This window comes from Clytia hemisphaerica, unplaced genomic scaffold (genome assembly GCF_902728285.1).
Source record: "Clytia hemisphaerica strain Z4C2 unplaced genomic scaffold, Clytia hemisphaerica genome assembly, whole genome shotgun sequence".
In the NCBI taxonomy this organism is placed as follows: Eukaryota; Metazoa; Cnidaria; class Hydrozoa; order Leptothecata; family Clytiidae; genus Clytia; species Clytia hemisphaerica.
The window spans coordinates 695,137-722,608 of NW_027104477.1; the positions used below are offsets into that span (position 1 = coordinate 695,137).

The following is a 27,472-nucleotide window of genomic DNA, read 5'->3' on the forward strand; positions in this document are numbered from 1 at the left end:
AACGAAGATAATTTCGACGTTTGATTGTAATTCTGGAGATTTTAAAGGTCGCCGTTTGTGATTTACCAGGCTTTTTCCAGGACCTCCTTTCTGGTCTGTGATTGGAATTGTAAGTAAGTTTTGCAAACTAAATAAAGGATCCACCCAATGATAAGGCATTCACAATTTTTCCTAGATTGCTTTTTCGCGTCCCCTTTGTTCTTGTTGATGGGTATATTTTAAATAGAGCTATAATGGTTAAAAACCCGGGGAAGGCACTCAAGGTAACTGTCCTACTACGGCCCTTGAGGGTACTTTTTCAGGCTTCCCATAGTAAACTGTAAGGATTATAAAGAACAAATTGTAAGGGTGTTAAAGTAAGAAATTACGGCTTAATTTCACTACAATTTTAAGATCCAAATTTTGTCCGCACACACCGTAGTTTTCAGATCGTTCGCATCACCCCTGGCTATTGATGTCAGAATAACAGGAATCTTCATGGATTGGATCTTTGTGACTCAAGATCAAATGTCTTTTGTGAGATTGAAGTATAAGTTCTTAACTTGTTCTTGACATTTTTGCCATCGAAAACTTATGTTGTTATATTGTTTGTTCGTATGGAGAAAAAAACGTGTAATAATGAGTCCAATTTCTTCAACTTCAATATACCTGGAAGCTGGAGTGGAGTTCTTTGAATTGATTCATTTTTCCGTTGCCTTTTTCAGGACTATATGAAGCTTTAGATTGTCTTTGATTTTTAAATCGCCTGTGTATATGACACAGCCTGATTTTCGAGAAAAAAAAACAAATTTGCAACTTGCAATTCTCTCAGAAGAAAATATAAATTTTTATGTATGTTCTTGTTAACAGGAATATTGAAATTAAAAGTTCTTATAAAAAAGAAGATTCAAAAGTCAAGACATTCAATCATTCATCGCATGGAAACCATGTTTATGTCATAAATCACTCAAAGTACAAACCTACTTTACAACAGCAAGACAAAGTGAAAAAAAACGAAAGAAAACTCGAGCCAATTAACACAAAACTGTCAATTAAACTACAATCCAAACAATAGTAAGTCAACATTGATTTTGATTTTAGTTTATAGGTCCAACTTGGTTTTGGATTTTGTATTTGTGTTGTTTAATGTTTCTCTTATCAAAACATAAACATCTTGCTACAATTCGACAATTTATTGAGGCTTTTCTAAACAGAGGAGAGAGAGAACGTATGTGCTAACTTCTCTTTGAATATTATAATCTATTAGTGTAGTTATTTTTCATTCGCGTGTTGCTTCATTGAGTGATTGAGAAAGAATCTATTTTTTGACATGAATATGTAGTCTAGTTATCTACGATTTTGGTTTTTCACTTAAACTACATGCAATTCTTGACGTATCTTTGAGATTCTCACTGGGAATTGCTGCGAAAATAGTCACCTCTTCCCCGCAGCGGCAACGTTGAGATCGGACGGCCGTCCAACGACTTTCCATTGTCCTATCATTATTGTGACTGGGGGAAAAGAGTCGACTATGGCTATGCCTTGAAAAGGGGTTGAATATCGAATTCTACACTTGTCTCACCATTTAAGTCAATGATTGTAGGCTTAGTTCAAATAAAACGAACTTTATAATACTGTAGTTTGAGATGTGAAAGACTTATGAATATTGGCTGATTGGCTTAGTATGTTGCTAGTATACTGGTCCCTTGGCCGAAATAGCTTATAGTTTCTTATGAGTTTTTATACAAGAAAAGAAAGAGATAATATAGGAAAATCGCGAAAAGACTTACCTATCAATCTTGTCAAGTAGATATGGATAGTTAAGATTATAAAAAGAAAGGGAAAAAGAAAAATGAAGAGAGATTATACATAATCGTTCATAAGACGAAGGATTTTATGATTTCGTAATAAAGTACTTGTAATGCTATGAGGCGTGATCCATCACTATGACTTTTGAACTGTTATGTTCTAGATGGGTTTTTTGATGAATTTTTTTAGTAGTTCAGAATTGGAGATTTTTACTGTAGTTTGATGTTCGAAATTTGGCCTTTTTCCGACTACAGTTGCCCCTTTCTTATTCAGTTATCAAATAATAGAGCGTACCGAAATAACAGAACGTCGAATTAGAAGGCGTCAACTATATTTACAATACGGTATATAAATTTTGTGTATTTTTTATAGAGAAATTATATTACATTGTGTTGGCAACGAAAACTATAATCAAATTTGATGGTATATGACATGGACAAGGATTTAGATGAGCTTCACAATTTGACCAATACAGCTTTCCAGGTACTTAGAATTATCATATTACGCCATCATTGGTTGAATTTACTGAAATGAGTCCAAGTTCACCAATGTCAATTTTTTGTGGGTCGTAAGGGACGTTAGATGAACGGTATCACGACGTTTATTCGTGTCCATACAAAAACTTTCCTAAGTTTGATGGTGATGAGTGTCTACAGGGGTCTTATTTAGATCCAGCGAACAGCGAATTTTGCAGGTCTAAGGCACGAAAAGAATTACAATTAACCGGTCTAAAAATTCGGTTTACCAACTCAAGTACATAATTCGCTGGCCTAGAATCTAAAATTCAGTTAGTTTTCATTCGCCAGCCTATCAAAAACGAAGCAAAACCCCTGATACAGTGTAATATTGATTATATTGTAGTTTCCTTGTTTTATAGTATATTACAATGAGTAGAATATATACACGAGTCATTACACTCTACTTCTTCCACTTTTAAATCTACCTGTAGTAGTATAGTGAATTGCAATAATTTGCTTAATTACTAATTGCATTTTTTTTTACTGCCGGAAATTATCAGGTAATTAATCAATACGAGCTTCTTGCTTATTTCCTGTTCTTTCTCTTTCCTTATTTTCTACAGAATGTTTCCAACCTGTCACCAGCATTGCGACACTTGGTAGCCAACGCAAAGATCTACCAAAAGTCTGTACAAAGTAAGCTATATATTTTTTCATTTTCCATTTTCCATTTATCAATCTGAAACAATTTCCCTCGTCACTTACGCTTAGATGTTTTTCACGTGACTACGGTCTTACCCTTAGTGACTGACAGTTGATCTAACGTTCACAACGTCCAAATAACGTTAAATGAACGTTGAAACAGCGTTGTGTGCCAGGTTAGGGGACAGGTGTCTGTTACGTTTTGAGGCTCTAAATATTGCAAACTCTGAGAGTTCAAGCTGAGGAGAGGAAGCGACGATTGCTGAAGGTTCCGAAACGAACACTCTCATATACCGATATTTGGGAAAAGTAAAGTCAAAATAAAGTATGCAAGACTTATCCCTCTCCCCTAGGAACAATGTTGCTGAAGGAGATAAACTGTTAATACTCCAAACATCAGGAGACGGGGGCTCAACATTTTGAATATTTTGTAATAAGAGTACAGTTGCATTTCTCTAATTCGATCTTCAAGGGACTAAGACTTTTCGTTCGAATTAGAGAAAGATTCGAATTATAGAGAGCATTTTACACTACTTTGCAGCTAAAGGGACCATTGTTTTCGTTCGAAATACAGAAAGATTCGAATTAAATAGGTTGACTGTATGACTGTATTAAAAATTGCTTTGAAGTCTGTTACTCTACTTCTCTACAAGCAAGAATATCAGACGTGTTCTTTTGTTTATCTTTCACTTGCAAAAATGGTCATTGATTTTATGTTCGACTTTGAGCTTTTTGTAGACGATTGTTTAACTTGTCATCTCTGTGTGCAATAAAGGGGTCAAGAAAAAGACCTTTATGTGTTTATAAGAAACTTTTATTTGTTATGTTTGAAAGGAATATATTGATTGATTAGCTTCGTATCCTCGTCCATAAGTACCTCCTCTTATATGGGACTGGATGGTCGGGATACGTAATCTGTTAGGCGAGTGTTCTTTGAATTTCGTATTATGAATTTTTAGCCAATGACCGGTAGTCCTTGTTTCATTTAATCTACTATTTGCAACAGTTCTTTCCTATCAAAAGTATATACAATTAAGATTACAAAACCAGTCACGAAGGATAGACTAGATTGCTATCTTTCTTGACGTGATGATTGATGGTGGTCTTTCTCCGTTTGATCTGCTTTTGTGAATTCAATTCATGTCTCTACACAAAGGACAAACTATAAGTGTTAGCAAATGTAACTTACCAATCAATTACTGGAAAACAAAGGAAACCATCAGTATCAAGTTAAAGACAGACTCCCACCCTTTGATTCTAAATCCCGAGGGGCTAGAGAGGAATCTTCAATCTTTATCGCTTGTTTTCCGGACACCCTGTAGCAATTTTTCCTCTTCTAATTTTGAATATCGAGGGCTTGAAAAACAAGACGTATAAGTGCATGTGTACTTTGTAAAGATTTTAGGAGATAGCAAAACATGTATTAGTCCTGTATTATTAAAAAAACTTCTGATGAAATAAAACCTCTTTAAAAAAGGTGTCAATTTGAATGTCAATCCAAATAAAATGCATTGACGTTTATTTGTGTTTAGCGAACATTTTTTGAACCTACACGTTTTTTTATGAGAACAAACTATATGAGAACATAAGGCTTCGATGGCCAAATTATTAAATACAATTTGAGAACATTTTAAGGCTTTGTGGACTCTAAAACACCCAATTTCTAAGGAAAATAGACAAAATCACTCACAAAAATGTTGAAAATAAAAATAAATTAAGAAAGTTTTGGGCTTTCGGATGTTCTTATAAAATGAAAAAAAAGGTTGTATTTATTATGAAGAATTCGTTTATCTACACAAACATTTATGAAGAAGTGCTTAGAAACTGTTCGCTAAGTTTTTTAGTTAGCACTACCAATAACAATCTATTTTGGGAAGGATGACATTTTTTAGAACGAAATATTTTTTGCCATGATGAACAAAAAAAATCATATTTTACAATTTCATGAGTTAATCTCCCTGCAGATTCTGATTACTCCACTCATGCAAAAAGCAACGCGTTTTGATTATTTTGGCTGAACAAACCAAATCGTCACATTGGCCACACCCCTTTAGATCAGAGCGCGGTGCATGCCGAGTAGATGATCTGTTATCCAATCATAACTGAGTGAAAGTTTTGAAAGAGCCCCCAGTTCACACGCAATGTTGTTTCAACGTTTATCGAACGTTTTGCGATAATATGTAACCAAAGTCAGAAAAAATAATATTCTTCAATATGTGCTGAAAAAATCGGCATATACCGATTATCGATATACTATTTTAACATTTTATCCAAACCTAAAAAGTGACTAAGAGATTTGGTCTGGTTTACCAGGAGGAGACGTCCCACGTCTCTGGTAAAATCAATGCAGCGACTTCAGACTTAAAATCGCTAAAGGGTTTTTATTGCCACTTTATCGTAATTGACTTTAGGGTTTGATAGACGTTGACGATATGTGTGTTTGGATTCTGCACTAATTTTCGAGATTTAAACAATAGAATAAATTTGAAGCAATGGACAATGAGACAGGGGTGACTCTAATGAATTTTTCTACTTGCAACTGGGCTAAAATCGAGTACAAGTTTTAAGTGTAAGATGGATAGCAAACTTTAAGTGCATTTTATAATTATGTTTTAATGACTGGGTAATAATATCATGGTCCTATCAAATATCTAATAGAGTCTCCTTCCTAAAGAAATTTGAAAAATGCCGAGACTTTATTTATCAAACAGAAATTGCATGATTGAAACCATTTCTCGATAGTATATTATAAGTCATTAACAGATAGGGGCTAATTGATTGTTAATGGAAACATGCTTAATAACAACTTGACGTTCATGTTTTAATCAGATTCTTGAAGTTAATGAACCCTCATAGTAATGATGCATTTGTTAATTAACTACTTCCCTTAACCAAGTCGCCTTTTCGAAGTATTTCTTGTTGCAAACATAACTTAGCGTTGCTTAGAGTCCACTTTTGGCTGCACACTCCATTGATTTTAAAGTCTTGATGAGGCTAGATCCGAAACTCCTGGATGGGAAAACTGAAAACTGTTGACTTGTTCATTATTTGTATTTTGACATTAGCATAGACATTGTGACGTGCCGTTGCACTCATAAGGTTCGGCCTCGCGTGAGCTCGCTTTCCTGGTGTCGTTCGAGTGTCATGGTATACGCCATGGCTCGGCAGCTCGCGTCTGCTAAGTTGCAGTGTCTGTCAACACCGTGATTCCTACTCCTTCGTGGGTAGGACCCTTCCCTAATACATTCGGAGGGCTCATGTCTATCCATCTGTATTTGCAACTTTTCGATCAACTTTACTACACGTTATCATCGGTTATTATCATAAACTTTCATAATGATTGCTTTAAAAATGTCACTTTAAAACATCTGATTTTATAATCTTCATCAAAGTTTTACGATTAAACAGATAATTGCTGATATGCGATCAGATTGCAAAACTATGCTTAAATTGCACTCTCATGTGCCTGTTAAATGCATCAAGAAGCTCTTCATTTTATCATTTTATCACCGATTCGACTGCTGTATGAATTCTTTCCAGCAAAATATTAATTTTTCCACGATTAAAAATACACGTTTTTTATAAGAACAAACTATATAAGAACATAAGGCTTCGATGGCAAAAATGTTAAGAACAAGTTAAGAACATTTTAAGGCTTCGCGGACTCGAAAACACCCGATTTCTTAGGAAAATGGCCCAAAATACTCACAAAATGGTGAAAATAAGAACATGTCAAGAACATTTTTAGGCTTAAAACATAAAAAGTTAAGAACATCCGAAGGCTTCAAAAATTTTGGATATTCTTATAAAAAAACGTGTAAGTCTTTTGAAACTTAGCCTCGAGTATATTTTATACAGCTCTAGACTACAAAACTTCTTGTCTTACTCCTGTATTATACTACTGACGACTCGTCAACTAAGCAAATGGGACAGCGTGCATTTTTTTCAAAAGCAAGAAAGAATTATTAAGATATTCTTACTGTAAAAAGTCAGCACTCAGATAACTATCCTTTTCCATGTTTGTTACTGTTTTTGTTCCGTTGCTAACATTAACTTCAAAATCTGGAAGAAGGAAGGAGATTTTTGCAGATTAGATGTCCAGTGGGTGTGTAACATGTTTATTTTCAAGTAGTTACTGTCAGATTTTCAGTTAGATTTTTTATAAGCGCCAGTAAAGTTTTTGGCTGTTCTTAATTTTCAGTGTTTTTATTGTGTCTACTTTATTCCCTTTACCATTTAATGAGCTTCAAAATTCGAACATTTTCAAATGTGCGGCGTACACACCTTAACTAAGAAAAAATGGTAATGTCTACTTACTTTTATTCCGGCGGTATCAAAAAGCAAGTCGAGGCCCCCTGTATCCAGGCCTAGCAATATCGGTTCGAAAAAATGTAAAATTAGTATTCATTTATTAAAACATGAGAGGTTATTCTCAATTTGTTCTTATGCTTGACCATAGACTATACCATTCTCTTTTTTGGACCTACCTAAGGTAGTCCTTTAAATTAACCCTTGTCCGTTCGTTCGTCCGTTCGTTCGTCTGTTGCCAGCTTTTCTCGGGATTGGCTCATTAGTTTTTTCTAATTTTTTGCACAATGATGCAAAATGGCAATGCCCAAAATGTGACGGAGCCCGATTTTTGAAAAAAAAATTTTTCCGGCCGAAAATGGCGGAAATATGCCGGAAAAACTGGTTTTTCGGCATTTTCTCGAGATTTCATCATTAGTTTTTTCTGATTTTTTGCTCAAAGATGCGTATTAACAATGCCCAAAACATGGCCTAGTCCGATTTTTGAGAAAAAATTTTTTCCGGTCGAAAATGCCGGAAATATGCCGGAAATCGCCGTTTTTCTGGATTTTCATTGGACTTTTCCATATAATTGGTTGTTTTTTCATTCAAAAAGATTATTAATAGCAATGCCCACCATCAAGCATGTTTCAATTTTCAATAAAATTGATTTTTGAAGCCGGAACTTTCTAAAAATCGCCGGAACAGCAAACAGCCGATTTTCGCCGGAAAAACGGTATTTCTTGAATTTCTTGAGCTGTACTTTATATTTTTTCATGAAATTTTGCACACTGATGCAAAATGTCAATACCTAAATTGTGACGGAGCCCGATTTTCGAAAAAATTCATTTCCGGCCGAAAATGCCGGAAATGTGCCGGAAAAACTGGTTTTTTGGCATTTTCTCGAGATTTCATCATTAGTTTTTTCTGATTTTTTGCTCAAAGATGCGTATTATAAATGCTCAAAACATGGCCTAGTCCGATTTTTGAGAAAAAAATTTTTCCGGCCGAAAATGCCGGAAATATGCCGGAAATCGCCGTTTTTCTGGATTTTCATTGGACTTTTCCATATAATTGGTTGTTTTTTCATTCAAAAACATTATCAATAGCAATGCCCACCATCAAGCATGTTTCAATTTTCAATAAAATTGATTTTTGAAGCCGGAACTATTTTAAAAGTCGCCGGAACAACCTATTTTCGCCGGAAAGACAGTATTTCTTGAATTTCTCGAGCTGTACTTTATATATTTTCATGAAATTTTGCACACTGATGCAATATGACAATACCTAAAATGTGACGGAGCCCGAATTTTCGAAAAACATTTTTTTCCGGCCGAAAATTCTGGAAATATGCCGGAAAAACCGGTTTTTTGACTTTTTCTCGAATTTTCAATTTAAGTTTTTTCTGATTTTTTGCAGAAAGATGCATATTCGCAATGCTCAAAAGATGGCCGAGTTCGATTTTTGAGAAAAAAAATTTTCCGGTTGCCGGAAATCGCCGTTTTTGCAGATTTTCATTGGATTTTTTCCTTGTATTTCTATGTTGTTCACACAAAAACATTATTGATAACAATGCTCACCATCAAGCATGATTCAATTGTCAATAAAACTGATTTTTGCGACCAGAACCTATTTATTTTATCCCTACAACCCTTCTCTCTCCCCCCATCAACAATCAATGATGAATTTATTGTGTTGTGTATTTTCGCTAAATGCTATATTTTCTGACGGATTTTTTTCATATTTCTTTTCGCATTGCTATCAATGCTAACTAACTTTCATCATCAGGTAGGTCCATTCAGCATGTTGCTTGTTTTTCTTATAAGAAGATATATGCAACTACTAAACATTAGGTTTTCTCAATGTCAAACGGGCCTCGTCCTTAGAAACAGTACATGGAAACAACATAAATTGAATTATTGTATTCCAAGTAGCGAAAACTATATCTATTAAAAGACATGTCGTTAAGCAGAAAAGACTTATATCTTTTTAAGTGGTACAGGAAATGCAAGTATTATATGACATCGAGTATTTTGAACAGACCAATTGAAATTATACAAAAAGTTTTCGCGCGAATCAGCTTATTCCCAATTTTTTGTATTTCGCGATATTGAATTTTGCAAATCGGAGTTTAAGAATTATGGTATACTTTCCCATACTCTGGAATTAGATTCGTGTACCCATCGTATGGCATTGGGTAGCTTTATTAATTTTGCTGTCGAACTGCATCCTTCATCACAAAATTCAAAGGAGATAACCATTGAATTTAAAGCCTGAAGGGCTAGAGTGTAGAATCTCTAATCTTTCCCAGCAACAAAAAGTAAAGTCACTTATTTCCCATCCAGAAATCCATGAGGACGGATTGTATCTAGCGGTTCCTTTGTTTTTGAGGACTGCGTTTTTTGAAATCTAGCGATAGATTTTAGTAAATCTAGCGATGGATTTTAGTTTCAATCCGGCGTTTGTTTAAAGACCGCGTGCGGGCGTTCTGGATTGGAAATAAGTGGTTTCATTTCCCATCCAGGAGTCTCGAGTCTAGCCCTTCGGGCTTAGAAGTCAATAGAGATTACCCTACTTTGCCTTATCATAGTAAAATACTTTTTTCAAATAATCTTGACAGCGTTTGACCTATATTCTCAAAACATTGTATTGTTTTGTTTTTCTTTACTATAGCAACATGCAACCTAGCAGTGATGTTTGTAGAATCCTTCCAACAAGTAGCCAACGCAGCGGCTGCCTCTGAAGGATCAACCAAGAAGCTAGGTAAGCATGGCAATTTGTTTACGAGTATATTTCTAGGGTCCCTCTAAGCTTGTCATTGTTTTTTTTGGAGTAAGATTTCTTTGAGAATTTATCAAATTTTAATCTTGTTCTTTGATGTCAAGCTCTGAGCAGGAGAGAAAAAAAGATCTCAATTTTTCAGGGTGGGTTGGTGTGGACTGAATCTATCGAGGTATCAACATTTCATAGCGTGGTTGTAAGGAGATGTATCGGTAATGGTTCGGGGTATATCATGAACTTCATTATTATTTTGTCACCTCCATTGCATGTTAGAAAGTCGAGACACATTAAGAAAAACACAAACCGAACTTTGTCTCTGTTTACATTGTGTTCTGACACATCGTTCGTGGCGTTCTTCAATTACAATTTATTTTCTCTATATCTCATTTAACACTGAAAATGCTACCTTTGTTTGAAAGCGGCCAATTTTTGTCTCGACATTTCGAACTGGTGAGATCTCAAAGTAAACGCGACCTATCGTAGGTGCGGCTTTTAAGGATACATTTTTCAGGCTTCCAAAAGTGCACGGGTCGAAATGAGAGAAAGTGCACTGTAAGGGTCCAAAAAGTGAGAAAAACGTTTTTTGGGTGAAATTTTGCAGAAGCTGACAATTCTTTCTTTTTCAATACAAAAAGAGCTTCATTCTAAAACACCACATCTGATATTTCTCCGCGGCTTTTCTCTGTCAGTATATTTGTTTAGAAGCATGACATTATTATGTTGAAATTTGATCTGTTATCTTATCCTAATACCTTACCTTGCGTGTTTATATTGTCAATATTTTTCGTGTACCTCTCTTTTTCCTTGTCTATGCGACCTGGTTTCTATATTCTCGTTCGAAATTGTTTTTTTTGTTTTTTTAATAAGAATACATTCTTGAAATTCTAAAGTTATCTTTTCCGAAAAATGGCCATGATACATCTATTAACATTAGCACTTCCCAAGGGTCTGGGATTGAGTTGGAGTAATTATTATAATTATAGCAGTTGGCGCTCTCTAATTCGATCTTCAAGGGAACTTCGTTCATAAGAGTTTTTTGTTGACGGGGACTTTAAATTTCATCGAATAAGAGAGCCTATCGAATAGTAGAACGTCGAATTAGAGAGCGTCAACTTTACCATTAAATACAATCACATAAACAAATTTCATGCTTTTTTGAGGACTGGATTTAATATCAGTACTTTGAAAAGTCAAAACCTTTCGACGAACTCAAACTTGGCCAATTTGTTTTGTAAAAGCTGAGGCAATCCGAAACGAAATTGAATTGAAAATAATTGTTTCTTTATTAATTTCCACGGTATAAAACGAGTTGGCGGGCCAAAAATTGAGTTTGAATGCAGTGAGAGTTCATACATTTTCTAATAATATTTTTTAAAACAATCAGAAGACTCGAGGATTGATTCAATATCATTTTTAATAAACTCAATATTGAATTGAAGTCACTAAAATGAAATATCTTTCTTGACGTATTATGGTTTTTTCATTGGTATCTGATACCTTATCGGGGAAAACTTCGTCGGGGAAAAGTGACGAAATTTTGGCCAAGTGACGAATATTTTTCCCCGACAAAAATTTTCCCCAGGCTTAATGCGTTTACCAACTACCAGCAAGTGACGAATATTTTTCCCCGACGAAAATTTTCCCCGACGAAGTTTTCCCCGATAAGGTATACACATTATATGAAATATGAGATCGGATCGAAAACAAACAAAGGAGTAAGGCATTGCGTGTATTAAATCCCTGATCTATTTTGATACAAATTCCAGATCTCTAGATATTATGGGTTTGCTCACACGGCGTTGTTTTACCTTATGTTAAATGAATCATACATTTATTGTTTCTAAGAGCCATTAAATTTTTGATAAGGTTCGGCTGCTCTCATACCTTTGGCACTTTAAGGCTTAGCTTAAATTATTCTTAATATGTTCTTATTTCGGGAGATCGTCAGTAGTCCGACACTTTCTAGTCCGACAGTAAAAATGTCCGACGTTGGATTTGACGAATGTGTCAGTATTTCGACAACGATTTTGTCCGACAACGGGTCAAAAAAAAAACATATACAACCATGATAAAACGAAATATGAATCGCCGAAGAGGAGGCACATCTTTTATAAGCAACCACGTGCTTATAAAAATCCAAAGTTCCGACTTTGATGTTGGGCCCCTAAACCCGACTTCACTTTAATTTTGGGAAGCTTACTAGGATTAGGCTTTCATAAGTCAAGAAATTGGATTCAGCTGTTTTTACGACCCTTCTTTTTTTTTTTTTTGGTGGGGGGGGGCTGGAATTGAAGTTTGTGATTTACAAGCATAATTCTGAACATGCAAAAACCCTTAAAGGCGGTGCATTCTTTTTGCTATAAATTATCTTTACGCAAATTTGATTGGTCCTTTATTTCTAATTATGTTAAAATGCTGTCAAAATAAACTTTTATTAATATTATCTCTGTGAAAAACCCTTATTCAACATTCGACACTCTAAAATCTTTCGTTTTCGGACAAAAGTGACGTCGGAAAAAAAAGACTTTTAGATTGTGAATTTATTTTATAGATTCGGACTATTTTACTGTCGGACTAGAAAGTGTCGGACTAGTGACATGCACCCCTTATTTCTAGGGCAAATCTGAAGTATTTTAGGTTTAAAACCCCATTTTCATCAATACCAATTTTTTTCAAGATTCACATTTTTTCGACCGAGAGGTGGCCATTCTGCCAGATAAAACCAGTGTGTTAGGTATTTTTGAAAATGGCTAGACCCAAACTCACAGAAGAATATGTGTACCATATTTATTTCTTAGATGGAATTTGGAAATTTTGGACTTTGCCAACCCTGAAAACAAGAGCTGTTCCGTGAAAGAGGATATCGAGCTATTATATCGATCTTTAAAAATATTTTTAGAAATGACCTAATATAAACAAATTTGGTTTATTCCTAAGAATAGCCGTCAGAAAATTAATAAAGGGAAGTGGGACTTTCCTGTTTCTCGTTTGTTGATTTTAAATTCAAACAAGAATTGATTTTATCGCCTGTTTTGTGATAATCTCCCTCCAATAACAATACAAAGGAATATCTTCATCCGTTCATTTCATAATATTCATGACGTAATGTTTTCTACGAAAATACCCCGGTTTTAGCCAGTAGTGGCAACTTTAAACGAGACAAAAGTTGTACAAAATTTGCCACTGCTGGCTAAAACCGAGGTCTTTATCCATAGAAAACATTACGTCATGAATATCATGAATTGCGATTCGAATTATTTTTGTCACATATTTGTACTGTAACGGGGAAATCGACGCATCTGTCTAGAATAACCATTATCACCGGCAGCAAAATTTGCTAAAATCCTTATTTTGTTCCCGTATGGCACTTTTGTTGGGTTGACTAATGTTGTGTTCGCCTTCTCTCCTATAACTCCTTATCCAAACATTTATATCAGTCATAAAACTGGGATATTTTGTTTGTTTTGATTACTCCATTAGTCACATTGACTAAAATTACATCTTTTGAAGATTTGCCAAAAATATTTGAAATGCTTGGGAGTTCTTTGAAACCCTTTATCCATGCCGCTTTTTGTTTACACTTTTGAGTTCGAAATAATTCCAAGTGTTTTATATCCGTTTCCTTATATATGAAAAGGGGCGCGCTGACCGAATAATCCGTTAAATGCGTTGGCACAAGTCCTCGAATTCATAAAAAAAAAACTTGAAAAATTAAAAATTGTGTGAATCGATTGCCTATGATTCGATTAAATTCCCTTGAAAGTCATACTAATTTACAGACGGACGCCCGACTGAACCCAGAGGAAGATAAAAATATCCTTTTGTCCCTTTTAAAGGTTTTATTTTCACATAAGTGTTTTCCGTCTCATATCAGACACATATTTCATATTAGGGCAGTGTCTCCCTATTGTTATATTGTGCTGATATAAGCAAAAAATGTCTTTCTTTTCCTATCTGACCAATCTTGCTCCCCATCCGTGTCAATCCAATGTGAAAAAGCTTGTAAATCAAAATTGATGAGTAAGCAAACGATATCACTATTATTTAAAAACAAAACCTTTAACCTAAATATTGCATTTAAGCGGATTTGGTTCGTATACCAAACCGTCCGCCAACCGGCTTAATGACTCTAGTGTGTCCATGTTACAGGTGATGTCTTAGCTGACGTTATCGATGCATTCAAAGAAATTGAAAACATGAAGTTGGAATTGATGAAACTTTTCATCAACGAAATTATCATTCCATTGGAAAGTAAAGCCGAAAATGAAATCAGTTTAACCAAGGTAACACTTTAATCGGATTAAATTTCGCGAGATTAAATTTTATTACCCAGGTAATATGTCAACATATTTAGGATACAGTTTACTTTCGCTTATTCGAGCTTCTATTATTCGAACTTATTCCCAATTCCCGTAAAGGGGAAATTCTCGTAGAATGGTCTAATATTCGAATTCTTCTGTAATTTGAACAAATCTCCCTCGGATTTGAATCAGCGGGAGTTAACTGTATTCACAAGGATTACTTTTAACCCAGTGGAGTATCGGACGATTAGCATCCCCTTAAGCAAGTGTGTATCACTATTGGTCTCCTAGCTAATGATGCCAATGGGTAGATAGGTAAAGTAAGATCACTCTTAGTCGTTCATGTGATAGCTCGTATGTTCATAGCTGAACATGCTATTCGGGAATATGTTTCGCGGCTCTTCCTTCCGTCTTCGGGTGTTTTAGACATTAAAACGTTTTCCATATATGCATTGCTAACTATACTAATTCCTATTTATATTTATCAGCCTTTCATTTTCAATTTCAGAGTACACACAAAAGCTACAATAATGAAAATAAAATCCAAGCAGAGGTATTACAACTCTTGGTTTTATTCAATTTTACTTTAATAAATTCTCTGATGATGACCTTTTGTCTTTTGATGAAAGTTGAAATAAAGTAAAGTAAATATTACGCAGAGATTGTAAAAAGTAGCATTTTAAGATCCTCTTGAAGAGTGACAGGTTTGTCTTCCACCATAACAACTTGGGCTGACTATTAGGATGATGTCATCGCAATACCAATGTGGTACTATCTCGGCCGTCTTTTTGGACCGACCTGGAGGTCCTATAAATTAACCGTTGTTCGTTCGTTCGTTCGAACTGTTACCAGCTTTTCTCAAGATTGGCTCATTAGTTTTTTCTGATTTTTGGCACAAAGATGCAAAATAGCAATGCCCAAAATGTGACGGAGCCAGATTTTCGAAAAAAAATTTTTTTATGTTTGAAAAACTGTTTTTTTGGCATTTTCTCGAGATTTTATCATTAGTTTTTTCTGATTTTTTGCTCAAAGATGCGTATTAACAATGCCCAAAACAAAAATGGCCGAGTCCGATTTTCGAGGAAAAATTTTTTCCGGCCGAAAATGCCGGAAATATGCCGGAAATCGCCGTTTTCCTGGATTTTAATTGGACTTTTTCCTTATAATTGGTTGTTTTTTCATTCAAAATTATTATTAATAGCAATGCCCACCATCAAGCATGTTTCAATTTTCAATAAAATTGATTTTTGAAGCCGGAACTATTTAAAAATCCCCGGAACAACCTATTTTCGCCGGAAAGACAGTATATCTTGAATTTCTCGAGGTGTATTTTATACTTTTTATGAATATTAATTATGAACAATACCTAAAATGTGACGGAGCCCGATTTTCGAAAAAAAATGTATGCCTGAAAAACTGTTTTTTTTGCATTTTCTCGAATTTTTATCCTTAGTTTTTTCTGATTTTTTTGCAGAAAGATGCGTATTAGCAATGCTCAAATCATGGCCGAGTCAGAGATTTTCGAGAAAAATTATTTTCCGGTCTGAAATGCCGGTGTCACAGTAAAATATTACTCCCCAAAATTTATACTCTCCAGTCATTATTTACTGGGAAAAAATTACTCCCCAGTAATCTTTTCCCAGGAAATTATTACTTCCGGGAGTATAAATTTACGCGGAAATAATGACACCCTTCGGGAAATTTTTACTCCCCTGATAGTTTACCAAAAAACTCGCATAGATTACGATCAACATTCGGTTTCCTAATCTTTTTTTTCCTGTTTATCATGAATAAATAACGAAAACAATATGGAAACTTTTACTGTTATTTTGACATTTAAATTGAATTTAAACTTTTTTCTTGAGTGCGATTTGCTTGGGTTAGAAAATTGAGAGATATTTAAAAAACCTGGCTACATCTTGACACCTGCAACACTGTTTTCTTTATCTGAAATAATTCTTGAAATTTAATTCAAAAAATTCTTGTTCGTAGAGCTTTTTCTTGGCCCAATAAAAATTCTAATAAAAAGGCATCTTTCTTGACTATACTGATTTCGAACCCCCCCCCCGTTTATTCAAACCCCCCCGTCTATTATATTTTACAGAAATTTCGGACCCCCTTTTATATTTGGACCCCTCTATTATTCGGGTCCATTAAAGTGGAATATTTCAACAGGAAAATGAAGATAAAAAATCGCTACAGTGGGGATAGCATTCTTTGATTTTTCACCGAACGGATGAAAATGTTCTTGGCGTCACCAGGGGTACAGTTCAACGGGATGGGCGGGGGTAACAACGGGTCACTTTAACTTGTAGATGATTTTATGGCTAGGTTTTCTTTTCCAGCAACCACAACAATAAAGTTTATGGATTACAGTATGCATACATTTTTAAAACGTCTCTACTTAGCAAGTGACTTCATTGATTGGAATGTCCAAATCGAATGTTTAATTCGAATATGCAATAGTCGGAATTCACCAGGGAGTCATAATTTACTGGGAAAATAACACTCCCCCTAAATTAGAGCAAATAAATTTGCAATTTGAAGGGGAGTATTTTTTTCCACGGGGGAGTAATAATTTCTCAGGTAATTATTACTCCGGGGGTCATTTTTTCCCGGGAAATTATAACTGAGGGAGTGATTTTTTCCGGGGAGTAAAGATTTACGGTTACACCGGAAATATGCCGTTTTTGCTGATTTTCATTGAACCTTTTCCTGATATTTCATTGTTTTTTCACGCAAAAACATTATTGATAACAATGCCACCATCAAGCATGATTCATATGTCAATAAAACTGATTTTTATAGCTGGAACTTTCTAAAAATTGACGGAACAGCCGAGAATCGCCAGAAAAACAGGTTTTCTTGAATTTTTCAAAACATGACTGAGTCCGATTTTTGAGAAGACCATCATTCAATTGTCAATAAAACTGATTTATGCAACCTTCTATTTCTCCCCCCCCCCCCCCCATCAACAATCAATGATAAAATTTAAGGCTAAATTCTTCGCTAAACGCTATATTTTCTGACTTATTGTTTTCATTTCTCTCCTTATTGCTATCTAACTTTCATCAGGTCCATTCAGCATCAAGCTTGTTTTTCAAATCTTAATCAATGTCTAGTTGCAACAGGCTAACCAGGCTATAATCCAGTTTGTTTTATCATTCTCCCTTCAAACGAATTTTAGTTGACGGAGAAAGCGATATCGGGAGCAGCAAAATACCGCAAGAAAATGGACGAATATCGAAAGAAAATGGAGAAAAAGAAAAAGCCAAACCCAAAACTCGAAGAAAAAGAAAAAACGGTAAATTTCTTGCTCAAAAAGTTTACAGATTAAACGTTTTTTATAAGAACCAGTAATTTTTGCTTTTCTTAGTTTTTCGTGGTTTTGGGGTTAAATAAAAGAGACTTTTTTGACTTGCTGGCTTCATAAGGCTAATGATTAGCTATTTCTGAAGTTGGAGGCTGGGATCATGCTTAATTTGTTCTTAATTTTGGTTTAAATTGAGCCTCATGTTCTTCTAAAATTGTGTCATTCTATTATCCCCTTGGTTAATTTACGATAGTTTTCAAAGTTAGTGGATTTACTTTTCGTAAATATTTTTCCGTATGGGAAATACGAAGCAGAAATCTAGGGTCTTTTCGTCAAACTAATAAAACTCATTTTTGGTCATCAAGCGTCCTTTATTACTTGTTTACAGTAATAAAGCTTGCTTTGAAACTTTCACCCTTTCAAACAGTTCAAACCTTTCAGAATGTTTTACAAGTTACACGCCCTTTGAATAAGTTATTTATAAATTTTTTTTTTCAGGCTGTACAATTACTCGACGACGAAATGTCAAAATTGAAAAAAGTTCGCGAAGAAGGTCTCAGAAAGGTTTGTTCAATTCCATTCCCAATTTTTAAACAAACATTCTGAAAGCGTTCTAAGTATGTAAGTCTGCGACCGCAGTTGGAGGCAACCCGAAGGCTCCTCTTTCGATAGCTATCTACCCGAAGGTAGGGGAGGGCGTCACTCCTTTCCCTGGATTTCTCCACTTACCCTTGATCCGTCTCTTTAGTTGCTAAGCATCAAGCAGAAAGGCATCAAGTACCATTTTGGGAATCTTTGGTATGACCGGGCTGAGGGTTGCGAACTGTAGTCGGATGCTCTACCACTGCACTACAGTCGTTCTACTTTTTCTCAAACTTCCAAATCTAAACCCCCCTACGAAGGAGCTTTTTCAAGAGAGTGATCATTAATATCTGAATATCCTGGAATATCACTGAATTTCACATCAAGCCTTTCCAGTTGCCTCTCTCTTTCTCTATTTTGATCTTCAAGGGCAAAAGAATTCTCTTCGAATTAGAGAAAGATTTGAATTACAGAGAGTAATTTAAACCACTTTCCAGCCAAGGGACCAATATTTTACTTCGAATTTCAGAGAAAGATTCGAATAATAGAGAGGTTCGAATTAGAAAGTTGACTGTAGAACAAAAATGTTACAAGGCAAAATGGTTGTTGTTGCTTTAAACGATTTAAGACATTAATTTGCAAAAAAATGCCGTTTTTATCAGCTACCCTTTGCAGTGACGTATCTGAGGTTCCAAACCTATGATAAATTTCATTTCTTTATTTAATTAGCATGGCTAAAAGGAACATAATCTTCGTCATAAATTTTAAACACCCCCTCCTCCTAGACATGATATACTGCTTTGAGTTCTCTAAACAGAACCTTGAAGTGTTTTTTGATGTTTTCAGGCTTTGATTGAAGAGCGACGAATGTATTGTTTTGTTGCTGAAAGAATGTGTTCCTACGGGCGTGGTATGGTTGTGTACAATAATCGAGTAAGTAAACCGGTCATCATCAATAGGTTACCTGACTCCAAATCCAGTCCGTTAGCTTACTTTTTATGATTTTTACAGTGCTCACGAAAGGATTGTATCACCTCCATCTGTTAAATCAAAATATTGGTGGGAGTGGCTCTGATTACGATATTGAACCTTTACTTGTTGTAATTATAATGCATTTGTGGGGTGTGGTCAGCGGGAAGTTAAGACAGCGAGGAGTCCTGGCTAGAAATCTTATTTCTTTCGGTTTTGGCTACCTCTTTTATGTTCATTCTTTAGCTGAGTCCTTCCTTTTTTTCGAATCCCAGAAAACTCCTCTCCTGTTGAATGAGATGAAAAGGTGTTTTCAGAAAGTTTTCATGAACCTTTTGTCTGGGATTTTGATTTAACAATTCTTTTGGGCCCCTCGTAACCAATTTGGACTCTTCAGTGATCTATTCAAACACTTTTTCTTATAGATTTCAAATTTTGTGAGCCAGAAACTACCCGATTGGCAACAATTTATTTCCAAACCGACTGAGCTCCCACAGGAAAGTGAAGATATCATCAAAGTAAGGTTTTTTGTTTGCAAATACACCCCTGTCTCACTGACCAGATGAAAAATATTTTATCCAGTTGGATACTATAAAAATGATAAAATTTTAACAATTCTCCATTGAGAACGCAATACACTTATCAACCCTATAAAGCTTGAGGAAACTGGAAGTAGTGATTTCAAAAAAGCGTCAGAGCTTTTGAAGTCATTGCATTTTCTCATGGACCAAGAGCTCTGACGTCAATCTTTCCTGGTTCACTTGAACCCAGTTTCCTCGAGTATTTAGCCGACTCTTGCAGCCTTTAGGGGTCTCAGAGAGATTGCGATGGTTTCTGATGAGGTATTCGAGTTTCATTATGGATGAATTAAACAGTTAGCATTAATTCTATGATTTGATAATGATATTTTCCCGTATTATAGACTAGATTCCATTCTACTTTTTAAGGCTGTGTCATTTGAAATCCTGTATTTCAGACAGATCCGCTCTTTCATTTTATCTCAGAACCCAACAGGCTACAAGATGGGAACTGTCAAGAGCAAAATTTCAAAATCCGAAAAACGCGAATCACTAAAGCGTGGAAAATCATTCAATAACCATTTCCCTACAAAATACAGTACCATTGATGGTCGATCTTCCCGCTCTAGTTCAAGACCAACACTTTCGATTAATTCTTCACGGGCAAGCTTAACAACAGCAAGCCCCAATTCCAGGACCCCTTCGACGCCGAGTACGTTAGCTGGATCCCCGAAGTTCACATCAACAACTTCAAAAGATGTCAATCAGAATAATGCGTCACCTGTTTCTGATATCAAAGGTAAAGAACTTCTTTGTGGTAATACTTTTCCTTTCCTAATAAAATTCCTGAACGATTCCTCAAAAATTTGACAAGATTTCGTAAAGTTTTGATAAAATTCTTGTATGATATCACCAAGATTTGGTAAGATTCTGGTTGAAATTCTTGCATAATCTTAGAAAGATTCGGTAATATTTTCATAAAATTCCTGAATGATTTCATCAAAATTTGAAGACGTTCTTACAAGATTTCGTAAGATTTTGATAAAATTCTTGGAGGATTTCACTAAGATTTGGTAAGATTCTGTTGAATTTCTTGCAACATGTTACAAAGATTCGGTAATATTTTCATAAAATTCTTGAACGATTTCATCGAAATTTGAAGAAGTTCTTACAAGATTTGATAAGATTTTGATAAAATTCCTGCAAGATTTCACTAAGATTTGGTAAGAATTCTATTGAAATTCTTGCATAATTTTACAACGATTTGGTAATATTTTCATAAAATTCCTGAACGATTTGATTAAAATTTGAAGAAGTTCTTGCAAGATTTGGTAAGATTTTGATAAAATTCTTGCAAGATTTCACTAAGATTGATAAGATTCTGTTAAATTCTTGCAAATCTTACAAAGATTCGGCAATAGTTTCATTAAAATTCTTTGAACGATTTCATCAAAATTTGAAGAAGTTCTTACAAGATTTGGTAAGATTTTGATAAAATTCTTGCAAGATTTCACTAAGATTTGGTAAAATTCTGTTGAAATTCTTGCAAAATCTTACAAAGATTCGGTAATATTTTCATAAAATTCCTGAACGATTTGATTAAAATTTGAAGAAGTTCTTGCAAGATTTGGTAAGATTTTGATAAAATTCTTGCAAGATTTCACTAAGATTGATAAGATTCTGTTAAATTCTTGCAAAATCTTACAAAGATTCGGCAATAGTTTCATAAAATTCTTGAACGATTTCATCAAAATTTGAAGAAGTTCTTACAAGATTTGGTAAGATTTTGATAAAATTCTTGCAAGATTTCACTAAGATTTGGTAAAATTCTGTTGAAATTCTTGCAAAATCTTACAAAGATTCGGTAATATTTTCATAAAATTCTTGAACGATTCATCAAAATTTGAAGAAGTTCTTACAAGATTTGGTAAGATTTTGATAAAATTCTTGCAAGATTTCTCTAAGATTTGGTAAGATTCTGTTGAAATTCTTGCAAAATCTTACAAAGATTCGGTAATATTTTCATAAAATTCTTGAACGATTTCATCAAAATTTGAAGAAGTTCTTACAAGATTTGGTAAGATTTTGATAAAATTCTTGCAAGATTTCACTAAGATTTGGTAAGATTCTGTTGAAATTCTTGCAAAAGCTTACAAAGATTCGGTAATATTTTCATGAAATTCTTGAACGATTTCATCAAAATTTGAAGAAGTTCTTGTAGGATCATACCAATATGTGGAAAGATTCTCACAAAATTCTTGCAAGATTTAGTAATAATTTTACACGAGATCTTTCCAATATTTCATAAAATTTCAATTTCAACAAGTTTGCCTTGTGAGATTTGGATAGTAATCTACACTCGTGAGATTCTGGTTCTGTTGTTTGTTTATCAAGATTGTTTTAAGTAAGTCAGTGATCAATTTTTTTCATTTCCAGAAAACGGTTTCCATTCTCACGACGAATTTGATGAAGATGAAGAAGACGAAATCGTTGACGCCCAACAAGACGCCCTTGCTGCCTCTGATAAAGAAAAACCGCCCGTTGGCTTATACGTCATGCCATTGGAGGGAGCTGATGGTCAAACACCATCACCCGTACATACGCCAAGTGATTATGCAAATATTTTGGTGGTCCCTAATGGTATGTGTTGTAAAGAATATTATTTACTGATATACAGTGTGTCCGGAAAAAGCGGAACAAATTTTAAATTGATTAAAACCTCATTATTTATATGTTTTTTTTTATCTAATTACTCGATTTCTTTTTCGAAAACCCGAAACTCTACTAATAATTCTCTAGTTTTCACTCGTCCATCGGACTCATGCAAATTACTGTTTTCACCTCTATTTTCCGAACAATTTTTCCTCGAACTCCATTTTTAAAACAGTACATTTTCCCGTCTACGACAGTGGACCTAAACTTCGGTGAATTCCACCACTCCGAACAAAAAAGATTAGATTTTGCTCCTCTGCTCGCCCCATCAAAGGCGTTTATCCGAACGGTTCATTAACTTTTCTCATAGGTCAAGACGAGAAACAAGACACAGGTCTTTCAAACAGAAGTCTTTCATTCTCTGGACCCATACAAAAACCTGCACGGCACCGATTTGATCAAACTTGCCGTAGTGAGAGTGATGAGGCCGCTGATGGACGCCGAGGCTCTGCCGGGCCGCCCGTCGCCGCAAAGCCCAAATCACCTACGATAGAGGAACAAAATGAGCCGCATTTTCCGAATGGAGAAGGAGAGAGCTTTTCATCTAAGCTAGCTATGATACAAAATCAGCTTCAAGTGAAAATGGGTGAAAAACCTAAATCAACAATGAACGGGCACACGTGAGTAATTCTTTTGTTTGTAATATCCAAAGGTTACATTAAACTTCGCTAAAATTGCTCCTACTGTTTCTCAATCAATCTAGTACCAAGGAATTGAAAGAAACGGGCTTTCAAACCGGAAAACCCCAGCTTTAAGCGCTGTCGCCTTGACCATTGACCTTCGCTTTTAATAATGATGCTCTTTATGTGCTTTATGTTAATAATTTTCTTTCAGGAGATATCTGAAAGCATTGTACAAACACGAAGCACAAGACGCCTCGCAATTGAGTTTCGATAAGGTGAGTCACCTTAGAGGCTATAATTATAACCAGCTTATAGGCTGTAATTTTAACCAGCTTTTCAACTGTTAGTTGAAGCCGTTTTGTTTAGATGATACAGACTGAATTTTGCATGTTGCAAACTAAATAATTTTCATGACATATTTTTTAATAAGCTTCTAAGCTTCTAAAAGTCCGGGCAGCTTTTTTGCGAACTGGAAATCACATTAGGGAGAAATGAGAAATGGGAACAGTAACTAAAGATATGTCAATCATCTTTTACAGGATGACGTCATCATTCCAGTATGCGATCCAACTTCAGGTTGGCAATATGGTGAAAATGAAAAGACAGAAAAGTAAGGAAATATATAGTGTGACGATGTACAACTTTCCTCCTTTTTATATTATTTTACTCAAAATAAGGTAGAAATTTGGCCAGTACCTGCCCATATTCAAATACAACAAATACAAGAAAACTAATAAGAATTAGAATTTTGAATTTTGAATTCATTACCGCGACCGCGCCGTAAAGGGATGATAGGTTCTTTCAAAAAACACAGCGAACAACTTAGAGAAATAATGATTGATTCTTATTTTTGTTTACTTAGATCTGGATGGTTCCCAGCAGCGTTTACTGAGGAGGTTCTTGTCACTAAAACTGGGTAAGTGGTAGTCTTAGTTGTTCAGATACATCTCCAGAGAGATACTTCTAAATCTTTTGACCCATTTTTTTCCCCCAAAGCTGAGATATATGACTTTGAAATCTCTAAAAATGAGTCTTTACGTGGTCTTTACGTTGAATTTCTATTGTTTTCAAGTCGAATATCTCAGCTTTGGAAAATAATTGGGTCAAAAACTTTGGAGGTGCTCCTTAGGACCATAAAAGGTATCTCTAAGTCAAATATAAAAAATCATCTGATAATCCCTTTAAAGGATGAGGTGTTTCAGAGTCCGCAAAGCTATAAAATGTCTTCAACTGGTTACTCTTAATATTTTGTCCATGTATGCTTTATGTTCTCATATAGTTTGTTCTTAATTTTTTTCCAACAAACTCACAAACAACACACTTTTTTCATAGCACTAAAGAAGGCAAATCTTCCAATACGCACTCCGCCCGTAAACCACCGCCCGTTCTTGCCAAGAAAGCCGCCATAATGAAACAAAATGCCGCCAACAGAAAAATTAGTGTCGGATCAACGTCCTTGGTACATCCATCGAAAACAAGTGCTGATCTTATAAGGCGTGGTAGTCACGGAGGTAGGTCATCGAATCAATCGATGCGTTATGAATAATAGTGTTTTAGTCTGAATTTCGAACCTTTGAAATATAAGTTGTAAAAGATACTATAATATAATTTATCCTCGCTAATTTAAACTCTAACTTCGAACGTCAAATGTTATCAAAATTCACCAGAAAAAAAACCAGAAAAAGAACTTCGAAACCGAAATCACCAACTCAGACGTTATCAAAAGATACCACAGTAGAGAAGATATTCCTACCCCGTCCAGCTACGTTATTTGATGTCCTCGCTCTACTTCCGTGCACTTTTTACAACTTTTGAGTCGTAGTGTAAAGGTGAAGCATTCCGCTATAGTGCACGAAGTTGTGGGTTCAATTTCTGGACGTGTCATATCAAAGACTTCGTACTTTGTACTAAATGGTACTTGGGTTGCCTCTCTATGTGATGGTATAATATAAAGCAATTAAGAGAATGCTCCGACTACGGTCGCTAGACTTTAGACTACAACTTTTAAATTGTTTTCGTTTTAGATATACCCAGGATTCCAACGTCAACATCCGTACCTGAGATGATGCAAAACCTCGGTAATGGAGATGTCCAAGAATCAAATCACCAAAGAAAATTATCAAACTCACTTAATGGTAACTGTTAACTCTTTGTTTTTCGAGAACTCGCATCTAAATGAAAATTCATAAAATGGCTTTCTGTTTTTGACGAGACTTCATCAAAATTAAGGGATATGAAACTCGTGTTTTCTGTGAAATATCTTTTAACAACATTTCCTTTGTGGTATTTAAAAAAAACTAAAACTTTTTCCTTATAACAGGCATTGATCAAACCGCCCATCATGATACACACGCCTCTGAACCAGAAACACCCGCACCGGCCCCAGAGGACGCCCACCAACAATTTGTCAACGGTGAACATTATATACCGCCCGACTATGACCAAGATGATGATGAAGATGCGATGCCGCCCCCTCCACCACCACCGCCCATTTGGGATGAAGAAACTGAGGGCGGTACCTCAATGGTCAATGGGTAAGATCAGATTGCATTCAATCATGTTGAGATGAAATTTTAGTTATTGTATTGGGTTTAGATCGTTTGATTCATTCATCATTTTGTTAAAGGAATAAGTTAAAGGAATGTTTGTCCTAGACTGGTAGACTAAGAGCGGACTATATAGTCAGGCAGCTGGGGTCACGTAAAAAAGTGCTTGGGCCTATATGATATCGTAAATAATTTGGATAGGTCCGGTTGATGATTTTCAGATATTTGGGCTGTATGTTTTCGATTAAAATTGGTTTTGGATTGTTCACTCCCAGTCCATTTTTTTGCGACCTCAGGTGCCTGATTAATACTGTAAAGAAAGAGCATCCGATTACAGTGCTAAAGGTCCTACGTTCAACCCCAGCCGGGTTATACCAAAGCCTGTATTAAGTACAAAATGGTAGTCTATGCCTCTCAGCTTGATGCTCAACAATTAAAGAAAGGATCAAGGGTAATCTAAGGAAAAGCACCCTTCCCTACCTTCAGATGGATAACTGTCGAAAGATGAGCCTTCGGGTCACCTGCGACTGCAGTTGCAGGACTTACTAAACTAAGAATTATTTACTTTACGGAAAACTCAAACGCAAAAAAGGGATTGGGAAAGTAATGTCAATGTTGAAGTTCAACAACTAGAAGGGTATATTTTCTCAAATTATGCTGGACCTTCATCTTTTTTTTTCAACAGTAATGCTGGTTCTGATCCATTTGATGGCATATCTATGAAGCAACAGCCACAAGTTGCTACTTGAACGTTAACAAGACGTACATAAAACGTTAAATTACATTCATTGTGGCTCACCTTATGGTCGAATGATAAATATGAAGTGAAAGAGGAGATTTAAGAGGACGGCTGCTGGGCCCATTGGATTCTGAAAAGATGTTTCACCTGTTTTACTAAAGTTACTTAACTTAAGGAAAACCCGCTATTATGGAAGCAAACGTTCGAATTCGTAGAGGTGACTCTTTACGTTTGCTTCCATAATGAGTCGCTTTTACAAATTCGAACGCTTGCTTCCATAATGGCGGAAACTACGTAATTTTGTAACCTTGAAAAATGTCTAGAGAAATATGCATAATCCTGGCAAAATTGTTGAGGAGATTCCTTTCCAAGCTTAGTATTGACAACCAGGAAAATTTTATGGCCGGACTTAATTCATGATAGAGGTGATCCGTAAGAAATAGTATGACGAAAACTTTCTGATTGAAAATATTGGAATGTCGGATGAACAGAGAACACTACGAATTCATACTTTCTCATGGAAATGTACAAAAAACACAGATATGTAGCACTAAAACTTTTTGGAGAATTTTTATGAAAGTAGATAATGTTATTAGAATTATATGAAAAAGACAAAATTTTAATCATTTTTGATTTATTATAGCTTCGAAATCATATAAGAATATTGTTACTGTTATTATCATTTAATTTTTATTTTAGAATTTCACTGTTTAGGAAAAACATCCTTTGTTCTCAGTCCTGTAATATAAGAATAACCAAATATAATATAAAGACCTTAAAGATCTGTGAATTCCGCTCAGACTTTCTGCGTTTTAAGTCTACTTAAAAATGGTATGAAAGATTATGCCCTTCATTTGGTAGGAAGCCCAGACAAACCTGTCACCTTGCAAATCTATACATCTACCAGAATTTAAAATTGAGATCTATAAACCGATTTCAAAGATTTTTAATTATGATTATTTGGAATATATTTTTTATTTTAAATTTCTTTACGGAAAATGTAAATATATAACAATTTATCATTCAATAGTATACTTGAAGGGTTTTAATTGTTCCCTAGGAACCCAGAACGTTCGCTTTGTGGAAAATGTGTAATGAAATTGCGTGCTCGACAACAAACTTTTACTATTGATATTATGCCTGTAGCATAAGT

General features: G+C 35.1%; 1 protein-coding gene across 2 annotated transcripts; it reads left to right on the plus strand.

Annotated features, from left to right (window-relative positions):
• Positions 1-847: 847 nt before the first annotated feature.
• LOC136821450 (BAR/IMD domain-containing adapter protein 2-like) lies at positions 848-27,096 on the plus strand. Of its 2 annotated transcripts, none has more exons than XM_067077684.1 (20): positions 848-1,053; positions 2,161-2,271; positions 2,870-2,942; positions 9,909-9,998; positions 14,166-14,299; positions 14,826-14,870; positions 17,505-17,621; positions 18,129-18,194; positions 19,059-19,145; positions 19,607-19,699; positions 20,186-20,498; positions 22,136-22,339; positions 22,722-23,031; positions 23,246-23,309; positions 23,574-23,644; positions 23,897-23,950; positions 24,367-24,545; positions 25,059-25,169; positions 25,355-25,568; positions 26,266-27,096. In XM_067077684.1, exons 2-20 carry the CDS (start codon positions 2,209-2,211, stop codon positions 26,327-26,329), a joined length of 2,352 nt encoding a protein of 783 aa, XP_066933785.1. In that variant the 5' UTR covers positions 848-1,053; positions 2,161-2,208; the 3' UTR covers positions 26,330-27,096. The 2 variants fall into 2 exon arrangements, with proteins under 2 accessions (XP_066933785.1, XP_066933784.1); XM_067077683.1 differs by lacking the exon at positions 848-1,053 and adding an exon at positions 1,188-1,207 and having other exon boundaries at positions 26,266-26,418.
• Positions 27,097-27,472: the final 376 nt, after the last annotated feature.

Coding starts and splice junctions, on each gene's coding strand:
- LOC136821450 (XM_067077684.1), top strand. CDS start 2,209: ATGGTATATGACATGGACAAGGATTTAGATGAGCTTCACAATTTGACC. Junction 20,499..22,135: donor ACCTGTTTCTGATATCAAAG/GTAAAGAACTTC, acceptor TTTCATTTCCAG/AAAACGGTTTCCATTCTCAC. Junction 25,170..25,354: donor ATTATCAAACTCACTTAATG/GTAACTGTTAAC, acceptor TCCTTATAACAG/GCATTGATCAAACCGCCCAT.